General features: G+C 56.8%; 2 protein-coding genes across 5 annotated transcripts; both read right to left on the bottom strand.

The window, feature by feature from the left end:
- Positions 1-223: 223 nt before the first annotated feature.
- Positions 224-2931, bottom strand: GJA4 (gap junction protein alpha 4). Its single transcript, XM_060140617.1, has 2 exons — positions 2841-2931; positions 224-1732 (listed from the first exon to the last, which is right to left on the bottom strand). The coding sequence occupies exon 2, from the start codon at positions 1713-1715 to the stop codon at positions 714-716; it is 1002 nt and encodes a 333-aa protein (XP_059996600.1). The 5' UTR covers positions 1716-1732; positions 2841-2931; the 3' UTR covers positions 224-713.
- Positions 2932-9691: 6760 nt separating this feature from the next.
- On the bottom strand, positions 9692-14616 carry GJB3 (gap junction protein beta 3). 4 transcript variants are annotated; one of them, XM_060140618.1, is made up of 2 exons: positions 14169-14616; positions 9692-11348 (listed from the first exon to the last, which is right to left on the bottom strand). In XM_060140618.1, the coding sequence occupies exon 2, from the start codon at positions 11290-11292 to the stop codon at positions 10480-10482; it is 813 nt and encodes a 270-aa protein (XP_059996601.1). In that variant the 5' UTR covers positions 11293-11348; positions 14169-14616; the 3' UTR covers positions 9692-10479. The 4 variants fall into 4 exon arrangements, with proteins under 4 accessions (XP_059996601.1, XP_059996602.1, XP_059996603.1 ...); XM_060140619.1 differs by having other exon boundaries at positions 9692-11326; positions 14169-14615; XM_060140620.1 differs by lacking the exon at positions 14169-14616 and adding an exon at positions 13472-13731 and having other exon boundaries at positions 9692-11326.
- Between the last annotated feature and the right edge of the window lie 696 nt (positions 14617-15312).

Raw genomic sequence — 15312 nt, forward strand, 5'->3', positions numbered from 1 at the left:
AGGGGCAGGTTGAGGGGGCTGGTGCTGGGGCATTTCAAAAGGCAGTGTTTAGGACTCAGAGCTGCTGAGAGGCAGTATGTAGGAGTTTGAGGGTTGAAGGTGCTGCCTGGTGTTGGGATTGCTAAGGCCAAAGACAGATTATGCAGGACCAAAAAGGAAGCCTGGGTAAAGCAGCTGTCCCCCCACCCCAGGCACATCATGACAGTATCAATACACACCTCGCTTGTGGTCAAGTCCTGTTTATTTTAGAAGGATAAACAGCAGAACTAGGAAGGAGTGATGAGAACAAGACCCCAGTCCCCTTGACAGGGCCAGATCCAGCACAGGCTCTGTCTGTGTGTGGGATCAAGGCTGACCCAGCAGCCTCGACCAGCCTTTTTCTGTGAGGACCGGGTGTGTGGACAACCTGGGCAGAGGTGAATCTTCCAGGGGGTGGGGGTGGAGGAAATTGTCTCCGAGTCCCTTTGAACACGGTGAAAAAGACCACAGGGCCCAAACACCCTTGGCCAAGAGCACCCCAAGCTGCCTCTGTCTGTGCCTGGGAGAAAGCCACATTCTGGAGGGGAAACTATGGTGCCCTCTGGTCACCAGGAAGGCCCCAGGTGTTCAAGAACAACATGCAGTGAGGCCTTCTGGCCAGCAAGCACCTGCTTCCCCAGCCCCAGTCATCTCTGCAGAGTCTTGCACTAAAGGCAGCAAGACTTCCCGGGCTCTTATACATACTGTTTCTTGGAACCAGAGCTGCTGGGGCGACTGGGGGATTTCCGGCCACTCTGGGGGGGCGGGTCCAGGAAGAGGGGGGGTCTGGAAGAAGCCAGCCTCTCCTCCGTAGTCAGGTTGGCCCAGTTCTGCTCACTGGACGAGAGCCCATTGTACGTGGGGCATGGCGGGGATGAGGGCCCCTCACCCATGGGGAGGTAGAAGAAGACCTGGTCAGCATAAGGCTCCGAGGAGGTGCCCTGGGCTGGGGGCGTGTCCTGGCTCTGCCGGGCCCTCATCCCCCGGTTGAGGCAGCGGCACAGCAGGTACGCCAGCTCCAGCAGGTTGAGCACCAGGGAGATGAGTCCAACCACCAGCATGAAGATGATGAAGATAGTCTTCTCCGTGGGGCGTGAGACAAAGCAGTCTACGAGGTAGGGGCAGGGCGAGCGCTGGCACACGAACACAGGCTCCATGGTCCAGCCATAGAGACGCCATTGGCCGTACAGGAAGCCTGCCTCCAGCACACTCTTGCAGAGCACGCTGGCCACATAGGTGCCCATCAGCGCCCCACGGATCCGCAGGTGACCGTCCTCCGCCACCGAGATCTTGGCCATCTGTCGCTCTATGGCTGCCAGTGCCCGCTCCACGCGTGGGTCCTTGGCCGGCAGTGCCCGCAGCTCCCCCTCTTTCTGCCGCAGCCGCTCCTCGCGCCGAGACAGGTAAATGACATGGCCCAGGTAGACCAGGGTGGGCGTGCTGACGAAGAGGAACTGCAGCACCCAGTAGCGGATGTGGGAGATGGGGAAGGCCTGGTCGTAGCAGACGTTGGTGCAGCCTGGCTGGGCCGTGTTACACTCGAAATCCGACTGCTCGTCGCCCCACACTGACTCGCCAGCCAGGCCCAGGATGAGGATGCGGAAGATGAAAAGGACCGTCAGCCAGATCTTGCCCACCACGGTCGAGTGCTCCTGGACCTGGTCCAGCAGCTTCTCAAGGAAGCCCCAGTCGCCCATGGCTCCTGGGCCTCCGTCTGCAAGGAGACAGAGGACACTGTCAGCATCCTTCTCAGCTGTCCTAGCAACAAGCCTGCAGGGAGGCCGGCCACACCCATTTTACCCAGAGGGAAACTGAGCTCCAGGAGGGGAAGGGACTGGCCTGGGGACTCACACCCAGATCTTTGGATGATGACTGCTAAGCTCTGGCAAGGGTACAGCTAGGGTCCCTGTCTAGTCACATCTGTGTCCCTCTTGTTCCCAGCTGCAGTCCCAGGGTGACCACAGCCGAAGGAGGTCTGGATCAAGGTGAGGTTCCTGAGCCTAAGGGAATAGAGAATTTGAGGAACTTATCCAAGGTCACAAGGCTGTGCCTTGCCTCTCCTCCCTTTGCCCAGGACAGGCTGTCCCCACCCCCCCACCGCCAGTGGGGGAGTGGGTGGTGGTGGTGATATCCTCAGCTTCTCAGGGGGCCGAAAGCCTCAGGTCCCCACTCCCCACCCCACCAGCTCTCACCCAGCTGGCCTCACTCTAACCTCTGAGTTTATGGTGGGGTGGGTGAAGGCATGCTAGACACTCAAGGCAGCATCCTGCATTAGCTCCACCTGTCAGCGATACTGACCACCTGCCGCTCAAGTACCGACACTTGATCCTGTCCCCTTTCTCCATCCCCTCCCCCTGCCAAAGCTGTCGCTGCCAAATTCTAGACTCTTGAAAGGAACTGTCATGGCAGGGTGGAGGCACAGGCCACGAAGTTCCCAGAACACCACGGGGAGAGTGGGGGGAGGAAGGTAGGGGAAAGGGGCAGGGGCGGTGCTTCTCCCCAGCAGCAAAGCTGTTTAGAGCCAGGCTCTGGAACCAGGCCTGGGTTCAAATCCTGACTCTTCTACAAACTGGGCCCTTGGATAAGTGACGACCTCTGAGCACTCCTCTCCTGTAAAATGGAAATGATACTATTCCTACTAACAAGGGTTCTAAGGATGCGACCGAAGGAGGCAGGAGCCTGGCTTAGCGCAGACGCTGGCCCAGCAGGCTGGGTGAGCGCAGCTGCGGTGGGTCCCCCAGCAGCCACCCTCAGCCCCTGGCACGTGGCAACCTGTCCCTGCCCGCTCGTCAGCTGGCAGGTGGCGCCCCAGCCCAACTCACCGCCTGCCTGCCGGCGGCCCAGGTGACAGTGGGGACGCGCGTCGGCCGGAGCGGCGCCCGTGGGAGCCCTGCCTGCTGGACGGCGCCTGGCGGCGGGGGCGCCTTAAATAGCACGCGGGGCGGGGTGGGGTCAGGAAGCGGCGGGAGGGCGGCGGGCGCTGTTCCGAGCCGAGCGGGGGCGGGACGGGAGGTGCAGGCTCCCTGAAACCACACTCAAGGAAGGGGCCCGGGAGGTGGCGCTGGGGGTCGAAAGGGAAGAGGATGAGAAACCGCTGCTTTCCATGTCTGCCCTCCGAGGTCTTCAGGCCGACAGACTCTCCCAGCCTCAGCTTCCTTGGCTGTGGAACAGGTTCTCGCGGAGGGGGTTTCGGGGTTGTGAGTTTCCCAGGGTGGCTACATTTGAAAGGATTGCAGCCAGAACTTTCTGATCTCAGGCAACTGGCCTGAGAGGCTGTGAGAGATGGGCGGGTGGGGATGAGGGTGAGGGGGCCTCTAGGGAAGGACATCTCCTTGCCCCTTGGTGAGAAGGGAGAAGACCCCTCATTTGTGGGGTGGCCACGGGGTGCCCCCCGCAGTGCCCCCCCTGGGACAAAGCCACATTCTGGAGGGGAAACTATGGTGCCCTGCGGTCACCAGGAAAGCCACACTGGGTAATCAAGACTCGTTAGGGCATGGGGAACCACACTGGGAGAGAGGGGTTCTAATCTGCCCTCCCTGGCGTCTGTGGTGGAGCTGGGGTCTCTACCCAGCCCCTGTTCTTGCAGAATTCTCAAACATCCCCACTCCTGGGCAGGCTACACAATCAGAGGGCACTAAGAAGTGCCCGTGGACCACGTGAGACTGGGGAGGGGATGGCTGGCAGGGACTCTCCCGACCTTTAGCTTGGATCCCGTTCTCATGCCTCTAAATACGGGGTGGGGGGAGACATCCCAAGGAATTAGGGGTGGGCAGAGCCTGCCATTGCTCATTCAGGCATCATCCTGTGTGTGAACACTCGTGTGCTGCAGGCACTGTATGTGGAGCTGGGGACTTCACCACAAACCAGCCAGATGTGGTCTCTGGCCTGGGGCTCCCACTGGCTGGAGCAGAAGGCAGGAACTGAGCGTATCAGCCCTGGGGTTAGAGTAGAGGCACAGAGTTCTCCTGAGAACTGCCAGACTCAGAGGGACTTGGTTAGGAGCGTTTCCTGGAGGAGCCTGCGCTAGCCACGGCGATGGACACAATCAACAATCTATAGCAGGAATAGAAAAGAGTTTTATTTGAGCCACACTGAGGATTCTTGTCCAGGAGACAGCCTCTCAGATAACTCTGAGGAACTGCTCTGGAGAAGCATGGGTTTCAGCACAGTTTATATCTTGTCAGAACAAAGAACATCAAACAAGTCAGGGATACATTCCTTCAAGGTTTCAAGAAAAACAAAACCCAGAAAACCCCAAACCCCCAAAAAGCACAGCTCAGCAGCGCACAGTGAGTCAGTACAGCCTTGGCACCTGGGAAGGGAGTCATCATCAGAGGAGTAGCGGCACGGGCGTCCCAGGAAGGGAGGCATGTTGTGATCTTTATTTTTAACATGAACGTTCTTTACTTCTGGTCAATGCACCCTTTTCTTTAATAATTAAAGCAGATGAACAACGTAGGTTTGATAGGTCACAAACAGGCTGTTTTAGTTAGCATAAAATTCGAATTAACTCATGTACAAGCCAGAATGACTTTCCCATACTGCAATATGTGAAACTGGCTTTCGTCAGCCAGATGGGGGCTGGGGGGAGAGCATTCTAGGCAGAAGAACAGCGTGAGCAAAGGCCCAAGGACTGGGGGCTGCGACGTCCGGAGGCTTCACCGGCCTTGGTGGGAGAGGCAGTAGGGCCTAGAAGTTGAGACTTTTCTGTTTATCTCTGTGCCCTTAGGCACGTTGCTTAAACCCCTGTGCCTCAGTTTTTTCCTCTATAGATTGGGGAGGTAATAGTTCCTACTGTATCGGGCTGATGGGAGATCCAATCAAAGCACATAGCATAATATTAGTACACAGGAAGTTTTCCAATGGATGGGGGCTAAAAACGTAACAAAACATTTTTGTGACAAAAAGGATCAGTGGGTTGGTCTTGGTGGGAGCAGAAAGGGCTGAAAGGGAGGGAGCTGGGGTCAGAATGTTGGTGAAGGATAGGGCAGCTAAGGAAAGGGAATGTGGCAGGTGGGGTCCAAGGCCTGGGGCCGGTGTCAGAAAGGTCCTGTGTTCCTCCACAACAGGATTCAATCTTTGGATTCCTGGTGCCCCAGGGTGGGTGCCCCAGGCTCCTGCCTTCAGCCCTTGCAGGAGGACCTCTGGGGCAGCAAGTGTGGTGGGCTCAGCCCAGACCTCAACTTCAGGAGGCTGAGCTAGCTTCCCCTTCCAGGACTGTCCCTCAGGGCCATGATGAGCTGAGCCTCCTGGATTTCCAAAGCTGACGAGGAGCCCACGAAATTCTGACCCCTGAGGGCATGAGAACCGAGGTCCCTGGAGGCGGGTTCTCACCACGCCCCCACTACAGCCTCTGCTCCCAGAGTTCCTCTCCTGTGGCTGGGCCCAGGCCCTCCCAAAGCCTTTGTGATCCCAGCTACTGGGAAGGAGGGAGGAGCTGCCCTCACCCTCACCCCTTCCTTAGGGGCTCTGGAGGTTAGAGTTTGAATGATCCCTCCCCTTCCTGGAAAGGATGAGCCAGGGTTGGCCAAGACAATCCCACAGCCTGGCCATTCCACCTGGGAAACATCCTTAGACCCCCACACCTCCCTCTGTTCCCGCTGCCCTGACCCTGTTTAGGCCACCATCTCAGTGGCCTCCCAACTGGTCTCCTGGCTTCCAGCCCAGCCCCACCCTTCCCCAGAAATCAGACCACACGCTGCCCTGCTTAGAACCCTTCTGTGGCTCTCCTTTGCCTCCTGGCCTCAAGCACCTCTCCAGCCTCCTCCCTCTTCCCCTTTCACTCAGTGATCCAGCCATACTTGACTCTGGCCTTTGTCCGTGCTGTCACCTCTGGCTGGGGCACCCTCACATGCTCAGCCCTACAGTCGTTCAGGACTTTGCTCCACGTCCCTTCCCCCAGAAGTCCCCTTGCTGGCCTCCTCTGGATTAGATGAGCCTTTATGTTCTCAGCGGCTCACCTACTGCCCCTGGGTGCGCTGTTTAGTCCTGTTACATACATTCACATTGTTGTGCGACGGATCTCCAGAGCATTTTCATCTTGCAAAACTGAAACTCTATACACATGAAACCATCCCCATTTCCCTTCTCCCCATCCAGGGTGCATTGTTTACTTGTCTTTGTCTTTACCCCCTCCCCTATTAGTCTGTGAGCCCCTTGAGGGCAGGCAGCTGAGTCCTGTTTACATGCCCAGCACCTAGCAGGGCCCCAGGCTCATATACGAATTTATGAATTCAACAAATTATTTACTGAGCGCTGAGCACTGCCTGGTGCTGCTGTCCTAGACACTGGAGATCAACCAGGAACCAGCGATAACAAAACTCCCTGTCTTGTGGGCTTTACATTCTAGCCGGAGGGAGACAGACAAAATATAGAATGTGTTAGCTGGTGATACCTGTTAGGTGGAGAGTAAAGCAGGAAAGGAGGATGAGGGCCCAGGAGGTGGTGGTTTCATTTTTGAACAGAAGAAGGGAGAAATTCCCATGAAGCAGCTGACCTTTGATGCAGGCCCTGAAGGAAGGGAGGGACCCCTGTGGCTCTCAGGAGGAAAGCACATTCCAGGCAGAGGGAGAGAGAGAATGCAAAGGCCCTGAGGCAGAAATATGCCTGGTGTTTCCTGCCTGAGGGAGAGCAAGGAGGTCAGCGTGACTGAGTGAGGTCAGCAAGGAGAAGAGATGAGGGTTCAGAAAGGGAACAGGTGGGGCAGGTCTTGGAGGCCCCTAAAGGCCAGTGTGAGATGCCTTTGGAGGTTTGGGGCAGAGGAGTGACATGGCCTGATTTAGGTTTTATGGCATCACCCTGGCTGCTGTGCTGGGAATAGACTGTGGGAGTGGGTGGTGGATGCAGATCTCCCCCTTCAACGGAGGACTCGCTGCCCAGCTGTGCGGAGTCTGGCCAGCTGACAGCCTCCAGGTCTGCTTCAGCTGTGCAGGTGGCCAGGCTCTGCTTGGGGTGGCCCCAGGCAATGGCTGAGCCAAGCGTGGTCAAGGGCCCAGCCATTTCCATCCAATGTGACCATCTTTGTCTAACAGACACAGAGCTCCCACGAACGGGTCTTGTCGCTCGGTCCTGCTTCCTCCCCTTTCCGTTCACAGGTGTTCCTCCCCAGCAGGCCCTTTGCACCCCTCTCTTTTGCAGCATCTGCTTCCCAGAGTTGGAGCAGGAAGCAGGGAGATTATTGCAGTGAGCCAGGTGATAGATGATGCAGGTGTCTCAGCTCGGACTGCTGTAAAAATACTACAGACTGGGTGGCTTAAACAACAGAACTTTATTTCTCATAGTCCTGGAGGCTGGAAGTCCAAGATCAGGGTGCCAGCCTGGTTGGGTTCTTGGTGAGGGCCCTTTTCCTGGTTTATATCGGGCTGTCTTCTGAGTATGTTTTCACATGGCAGAGAGAGAAAGACCATCCCCCTCGTGTCTCTTCTCATAAGAGCACAAATCCATCCTCATGAGCCCACTTCCCAAAGGCCCCACCTTTTAATAACATCACACTGGAAGTTAGCGTTTCAACATACGAATTTTGGGGGAGACACAAACATTTAGTCCCTACCAAGGGGCTTGGATCAGGGTGATGAATACAAAATAATCTATTTGCCTTGGGCTGCAGGGTGGCTGTCACATCATGAAGCAGATGTGGACTCGAAAGTGTGTATATGAAATCTAAATCATAATCATAAGCACTATCGAAGGAAGCTTGCAGTGACTCCTCACGTGACTGGGGGAAGAGGAGGTAGAGGTGTGTACCCTCATAAGAGAAGACCAGGGGACGTGAGATGTGTGCTGGGGACTCTCCATGGTGAACAGTAGCTCAATACATGCTGGATGGAAAGCGTGAGCGGCACTGCTGGGGACAGCTCTCAGGCCAAATGTGGGATGCTTAGGGCTGGAATATTCCCTCATCTGTGGTCCTGGCCCGCAGCTTGGAGAAGCGGGACCAGGACTGAAGGCTCAGTCCCTGCTGGGATAGCTGATGTTGTTCTCTGGTTGCTCTGACCTCAAAGCCATCCTTATCCAGGCAGTGGGAACCGTCCTGGAAGATGCTGGACAGATGGACAGATGCTGGAAGATGCAAGACAGCAAATAGGTAGAGATCAGCCCTCCCGGGGACTGTGGCAACCATCCACTCCAAGCTGGGACTGACACACCAGATGGCCTGGGCAGCAGGCAGAGACTTTCCTAAGCATGGTTGTGCATGGATATTTACTGGATATGTTAGCCCTGAACTAACATGTTATGACACTGTCTCCTTTTATCTCTGCAACAATCCTAGGAGTGGATACTGTCCTGAGTGCTGGGCTGAATATGTTCCTTTTGCCCCTCAGATCTGCTCTGTGCGCTGGGAGGCTGACCCGCACTGACCGTCTCAATAGGCTTCTGTGCCCTCTGGTTTCTGGTTGTGTTGGGTCAGTGGGAGCCGCTGGCAGGTGGGTAGGAGGTGGTAGAGTGAAGTCATGGTACTTATTTGATTGCTGCGGTTGGATGCCTCCTTGCAGCCTTTGTGTGGCAACCCGTCCATGGCTACCCTGGTACTAGCCCCAGGGCACCTTTTATGGGTTTCCTTCAGCATGCCTATACCTTCAAAAACAGTCCCTCAAGGAGACTCTTTGAAGTTCCTTGGTTTGAATGTGCCATCTGTTTCCTGTTGAGACCCTGACCGATAAAATTCCCATTGTATTGATGACAAGACTGAGGTTCTGAAAGCCTGTCCAAGGTGCAGCATGGTGAAGCTGTGGTCATGAAGTGGTTAAGCTATGATTTAACCTGGGAGGTGAGTGTCAGCCCGGCCCGGGCCCTTTAAACTTGGCTGGCTTATCCACCACAGTAACGACCACATGTGAGAGCAAAGGTGAACCCCAGCCTGTCCTGTTGACACAATGACCCGTCCTTTCCCTGCCTGCACTGGCTCTTGGCTCACTGCCTCCTGGATTTCTGGCTCCTGGCCTTGGCTTTGATAGTTACTAAATGTTCCTCTGCGTGAGTATAGTCTTGCACCCCCTTTTGCTTTCCATCCTGTCCTGGCTTGGATGTTGGTGTTCCTGAAATTTCAGGTCATCACACAGTGCTGGGAGTGGGGCTGGGATCCACCTGGGGTTGGTTAGTGCAGGAGATGAGTGTGTCTCTGTCTCCCCCAGGCTCTGAGCTCCTTGGGCTCAGGTCCTGTTCCCCTGTGCAGTCCTCATGTCTGCCAGGGGCCTGGGGTGGAGAAAATGCTCAGGGAAAACGGAAGGAGCTGGATAGCGCTTGGGTGAGGCTGGGGCTTCATGCCTTTAGAGGAGCCTGTTGTGAGCATACAGGAGTGAGAGTATGAATAACAGGGATTTTGTGTACACAGGGTGGGGTGCACGTTGTGGATGGCAGTGACTGGGTTACAAAGGAGGAAGGAGTGTGGTTTGTCTGCAACCAGAGGGCTGTGACTGTGTGCGCTCAGGGCAGGGCCTCGCTATGAAGGGCTAGCGCTGCTGTTGTAGAGGGAGCACAGCGCCCTCTTGTGACCACATCTACAATCACAGCATGTATATCTGTAGGTTCCGCCCCAGATCCCTCCTGGGTCAACCCCAGCCCCAGCCTAAACTCAGCTCGAGCCATGGAGCTCTCTCCCCTTCTGAGGGGCTACCTTCTCTGCCCTCAGGGTCTTGTGGGTGGGAGTGTGGGAGAAAAGAAGAGAGTCAACCTGTATAAAAGACAGCCTTTATTGATTTCAAAGAAATTGCCTTGGGGATGTTCCTATCAGCACATCCACCTCAAGTCCCTGAGAGTAGGGTCTGAAAGGCTGGCAACAGACTGAGTACACTTGTGGGAGGAAGATGGGAGCAAAGCTGCCTGAGGGTGGAGGAATAAGATGGGGGGCGGGTTCCCAAAGGGCAGTGGTGACCCAGAGGATCTCTGGGTGTCTCAAGCCGGGGTTGGTGTCACCAGAGCTTACCCCTCCTCTTCCCAGGCTCACTCTCAGCCTCCAGACCTCCACTGCTGGGAGGATACTTCCTTTCCATCCCAGGAATCTGGGTGCTTCTCCCGAAGGAATGAAGATTCCCTTTGGTCTGGTACATCTCACCAGACCCAGGGCAAGCATCTTTCCCTTTGTGGCCTCCAGGCCTCTGCACCTGCTTTTGTGTGCTAGGAAGCACTTCTCACCTCTCTTAAACATTCCTCCCTCAGGGAAGCCTCTCCCCATCATCCCCTCCTGGCTTAGGTGAAGCCCAGCGGAGTCCTCTAAGTGTCCCCTTGCAGGCAGTAGTTAATTTGCTTGTCTTTCTCCCAGGAGGGCTGCCAGTGGGCCTGTGGTGTGACCTATACCAGACAGACAGCACAGTGCCCAGCGCTCAAAACAATCTACTAAAGGTGAAATTGAATAGCGTAGTGAATTCAGAGTGGGGCCCCCCAGCCCCGGGAGGACCCCTCCACCGGCACAATACCTCCCTGCCTGTCCCCACGGGCAGCCCAGGATCGCTCCCCAGCCCGTGGTCAGATGGGGGTCATGTTGGGTGCCGAAGCACGTATCTTGTCGTCGCTGGAATCCGGGCCCAACTCCCCGGCCTCCACCAGCTTGTGGTGGCAGCGGCAGGTGGAGGCCTGGCTGGCGGAGGACGGGGGGCCGCGGCCCCGGAGGCCGCTCTTTCTGGGAAGGCTTCGCACGACCCTGTGGAAGATGAGGTAGCAGATCTCGCAGAAGGTGAGCACGATGCAGACGGCGGAGGCGCCCACCATGAAGTAGGTGAAGAGCTTCTTCTCGGTGGGCCGGGCGATGTAGCAGTCCACGATGTTGGGGCAGGGGGCCACGTTGGCGCACTGGACCAGGCGGGGCATGCTGAAGCCGTACCAGAGAGTGTGCAGCAAGTAGAGGAAGAGGAATTCGATGAGGAGCTTGAAGATGAGGCTGAACAGGTAGGTCCACCAGAGGCCACCGTGCTTCTTGCCCGCGTTGTCGTACAGCTTGGCGCACTGGTCGCCGTGTTTCTCGCGGTGACGCCTCTCCCGCTCCTCGCGGTAGGCCACGTGCAGGATGACCAGCAGCGACGGGCACGTGACGAAGATGAGCTGCAGGGCCCAGAGGCGGATGTTGGAGATGGGGAAGAACTCGTCGTAGCAGACGTTGGTGCAGCCTGGCTGCTTAGTGTTGCAGTCAAAGTCCTTCTGCTCGTCCCCCCACACGCGCTCTGCAGCCACCACGTACACCAGCACGCGGAAGACGAACACCACCGACAGCCAGATGCGTCCGAAGGCTGTGGAGTACTTGTTCACCCCGCTCAGTAGGGCCTGGAGCGTCTTCCAGTCCATGGTGCCTGGTGGGGGCGCTGTGGGCCGTGCCCGCCTGACAGGATGGGAAAACCGGTCTGAGAACTGGGTAGATGACATTTATAGAGCATTTACTATGTGCCAGGCGCTGTTCTGAGTTCTCTATGTGGATGGATTCGTTTGATCATCCCAACGACCCTATGAGATCAGGACTGTTATTCTTCCTAAGCTACAGAGAGGAAACGGGCACAGAGAGGCTAAGTAACCTGCCCAAAGTCACAGAGCTATATGCCGGAAGGAAGGGAATGTGCATTTGCTGATAATAACAGTTATTATTTATTGAGCATTTACAACGAGCCAGGCAAGGAGCTAAATACTTTATGTGCTGGATCTCATTTAATCCTTATAAGGACCTTGGGAGGTAGACACTATTATGCTTCTCATTGACAGATGAAACTGATAATCAAATGAGAAAAGGATTGCAAAGCACTCAGTACACAGTAAGTGCTCAATAAATGCTGGCTATCCATTGTGAAATCTAGAGCGGTCAAGTCACTCATTTAAAACTAGAATTGGGGCTTCCCTGGTGGCGCAGTGGTTGAGAGTCCACCTGCCGATGCAGGGGACACGGGTTCGTGCCCCGATCCCACATGCTGCAGAGCGGCTGGGCCTGTGAGCCATGGCCGCTAAGCCTGCGCGTCCGGAGCCTGTGTTCCGCAACAGGAGAGGCCACAACAGTAAGAGGCCCGTGTACCGCAAAAAAAAAAAAAAAAAAATTAAAACTAGAATTGAATTCAAGGCTGGGCTGTCCACCGCCTGCTCTCCATTTCTCTGCTGGATGCCTGCCCCAGACCAGCTTCTCAAACTTACCTCGTTGATGCCTCGCTATCATCCTGTGAAGTTGGGGTGATGAACCCCAGATAGGAAACTGGGGCTTGGAGAGGGGAAATAATCTCCCCAAGGTCCCACAGGCAGTGGGTGGTGAAGTTGGGAGACCAGTTCAGGTTGCGGGGGGAGGCACATGGAGAGGGTAATGGTCTGGTTCCTGCGGACACCAGATCCAGGAAAAATCTAGGGACACCCTCCTTCCCTGTGCCAGGACCTGAGGGAGCCCCAGACACACCAGCAATCCGGGATGCCGGAGCTTTGTGGTGGGGAGTCCTGCTTTGTTCAGGTCCCCAGATCACACATCCTCCTCCTAGTCCTGGAATGACTCAGAGGGTGTGGACAGGTGGGTCTGCCTGAGTGCACCTAGTGTCTACACGCTGCAAAGGGTGTTGGGAGCATGTGCCTCTCCGTGTGTACGTGTGGGCTTGTGTGCACATGTGAGTGCTCCTGGAGCCGCTCTGTGACTCTGAGCATGCATGCTGACTGAGGGTCCACCCCTGCATCACCACTTCTCACCCCTCCACCACCACCCCCTGCTCCAAACCACCATCACCCTTGCTGGTATTATTACCAAAGCCTCCTGGCTGGCCTTCAAGCGTCTGCTCCTATGCCCGCAGAGTCCATTAAATTGAATCATGTCACGCCCTTGTTTAAAACTTTCTACTAGCTTCCATTACACTGAGAATAAAACCCCAGTTTCTACATTCTTGCCCTACTCTCCTACACTCTCCACCTGCCTCTCTGCTCAGGCCGCAATGGGGGCCTCTGGGGCTTTGTAATTATTCCTGCTGCCTAGAATGCTCTTCCTCCAGAAACTTGCATGGCTGCATCCTTCTCATTACTGAGGCCTCTGCTAAAACATCCTCTTCTTAGAGGCCACCCTAGATTACCCTGGACCTGGAAGCCCCTGCCCTCCCAGTCACTCTGCTCCTGTCCCCTTTATTTTCTCCCTGGAATTTAATTACCAGTGGGAATTAAAGTATTTGTTTAATCCTCTACCTCTCTGAATTTTCATGAACTTCTGTTTCACAAGGGCGCTTATTTTATACGCACTGGCAGCAGCATACAGTAACATACTTAGAATAAAAAAAAAGTGTCTGCCTCAACTCAGCTCCTTCTAAGACCTGTCCTTTGGGGAGTGGGATGTGTATTGAGCGTGGAGTCACATCTGGATTCAAGCCTCAGCTCTACCCCTTCCACCTGGGTGACTTCCTTCCAAGTTCTCCTAATCTCTTTGACCTTCCTTCCTTATCTCTAAAGAGAAATAATTCCTACTTTCTTGAGCTGTGGTAAGAGTAGTAAAAGGCCATTCCTTCCCCAGCCTGCCACTCACCTGGCGAGAGTTCAAGAAGACTGGAGTGGAGGTTGGAACCCTGTCTGCCAGCCCCGGAGGAGAAGGGCCCTGACAGGTGCTTCCACCTGAGCCTTCTCAGGGCGGCCCACCTGGGGGCTGCCCCCTCCTGGGCCCACACCTTCCACCTTCCAGTCCTGTCTGCCCAGTCCTGTCAAACACACCCTAGGGACGCGACTCACCGGCAAAGAATTTCCCTCCAAGCCCAGGCCCGGGACTGGTGGAGCCGGATCTGGCCCCCCATGCGGCCCCCCAGCAGCAGCTCCCAGCTATCCGCTTTTCCCCTGCCCCGGGACCAAGGCGCGCCCAGCTTTCACCGCCACTCCACAGTGCCGGCCGGCCCGCTCCTCGGGGCAGAACTCCCCTCCCCTCTCCACCCCCCACCCCAGCCGTCACCAGCACCAAGTTTCCGTCCATCCCAGGCAGCTTGGGAGCCTGCCGACGGGGGAGGGGGTTGTCCGGGAACCTTCAGCAGCTGGAGCCCCCTCCCCGCCCAGAACCGAGGGGTGAGAAGGCAGGTGGGGAGTGGGGTGGGTCTAGTTCCCTCGACCTCCTCCCATCCCCTCACCTGCCAGTCTCAGCCTGGCCCGAAGGCAGGATCAAGCCCCCGCCCCGCCCGGGGTCGCCGGGGAGCGCTCAGCGGCCGTGGGCGCGGGGTGGGGAGGCGCCCCGCACTCACCAGCAGCGGCGCGGCCAGCGGGGGGCCGGGACCCCGCGTCCTCGAGGCCCGCAGCGGAGGCGAGCGGGACCGGAGCCGCGTCTCTGCAGTGGCGGCGAGGCGCGTGGCGGCAGGCAACGCCGGGGGCGGCGTGGAGGAGGGAGGGTCAGGGGAGGAGCTCTGGAGCCGCCCGCCGCAGAGGGTCGGGTTTTAGTCCAGACACTGTCACTCGTTCCCCCGGCAACCTTCTCCCGGGCTTGACGCCCGTCTGAGCCTGGGCTGCTTCTTCATGTGTGAAACGGGGGCATCTGTGGCCCTGGGCAGGGCTGTGGCAAAGGGTCCGATGAGATTCGGAGCGTGAAGCGCTCTAAACGGGTTAAGTGTCAAGTGGTCCCCGGACGGACTGCAATCAGGACTAGCCCACGTGCGTTACCACGGGTACTGTGTCCGCGCCCTGCGGGTCACTGTCCCCGCCTGGCGCTTGGTCTCGACCACTCCCGGAGGCTGCCCTCCCCGCGTAGGTGCGTGGCTCAGGCTCCGCGTCCTGGAATGGGCATGGGCACTTTGGAGAAGTGGGGGGGGCAGGTTGGGGGGCAGACCCTGTGCCCGCAGCAGGAAGGGGCACTGCGCCTGGAAAGGAGATGGGGGGATCCTTCGTCCAGGGGTGAGGGCCGGATGGGGAGAGGCCGTTGCCTGGAGTTACTGCAGGGGGCAAATCCCATGTGCGGTGTGGGGCGGGAGTAAGAGAGAAGTGAAGGAGCGGAGCCTGCGCTTTAGACCTCCTTCGGAGGGAGGCGGGGCCTGCGGTTGGGCCGGGCTGGGCTGGGCTCTGAAGGCAAGGACGCTTTGTCTTATTTACTAGTGTGCCACGACTAGGAACGTAATGAGAGAGCCCCGGGGCCTCAGCCTGGTCGGGGAACCCCCAGGGTTTCCAGCCTCCCGGGGAGTCCTGGTGTCTTAGTCACCAAAGGGCCTGAGCACTCCCTGTCTGGACAGAGAGGATGTTGCTAGCTGAAGGGTGATTATACATGGCATCTTCCCAGGACTGTACTGGTTTATGCCTGTGGCCCTGGTGTAATTAACAGCATCCCCATTTACTCTCAAAAGTAACTCCAAACTTGGAAAGATCAATTACACCATCACCCTACCTACTACTCCTGGTAGA

This window comes from Lagenorhynchus albirostris, chromosome 2 (assembly GCF_949774975.1).
Source record: "Lagenorhynchus albirostris chromosome 2, mLagAlb1.1, whole genome shotgun sequence".
NCBI lineage: Eukaryota > Metazoa > Chordata > Mammalia > Artiodactyla > Delphinidae > Lagenorhynchus > Lagenorhynchus albirostris.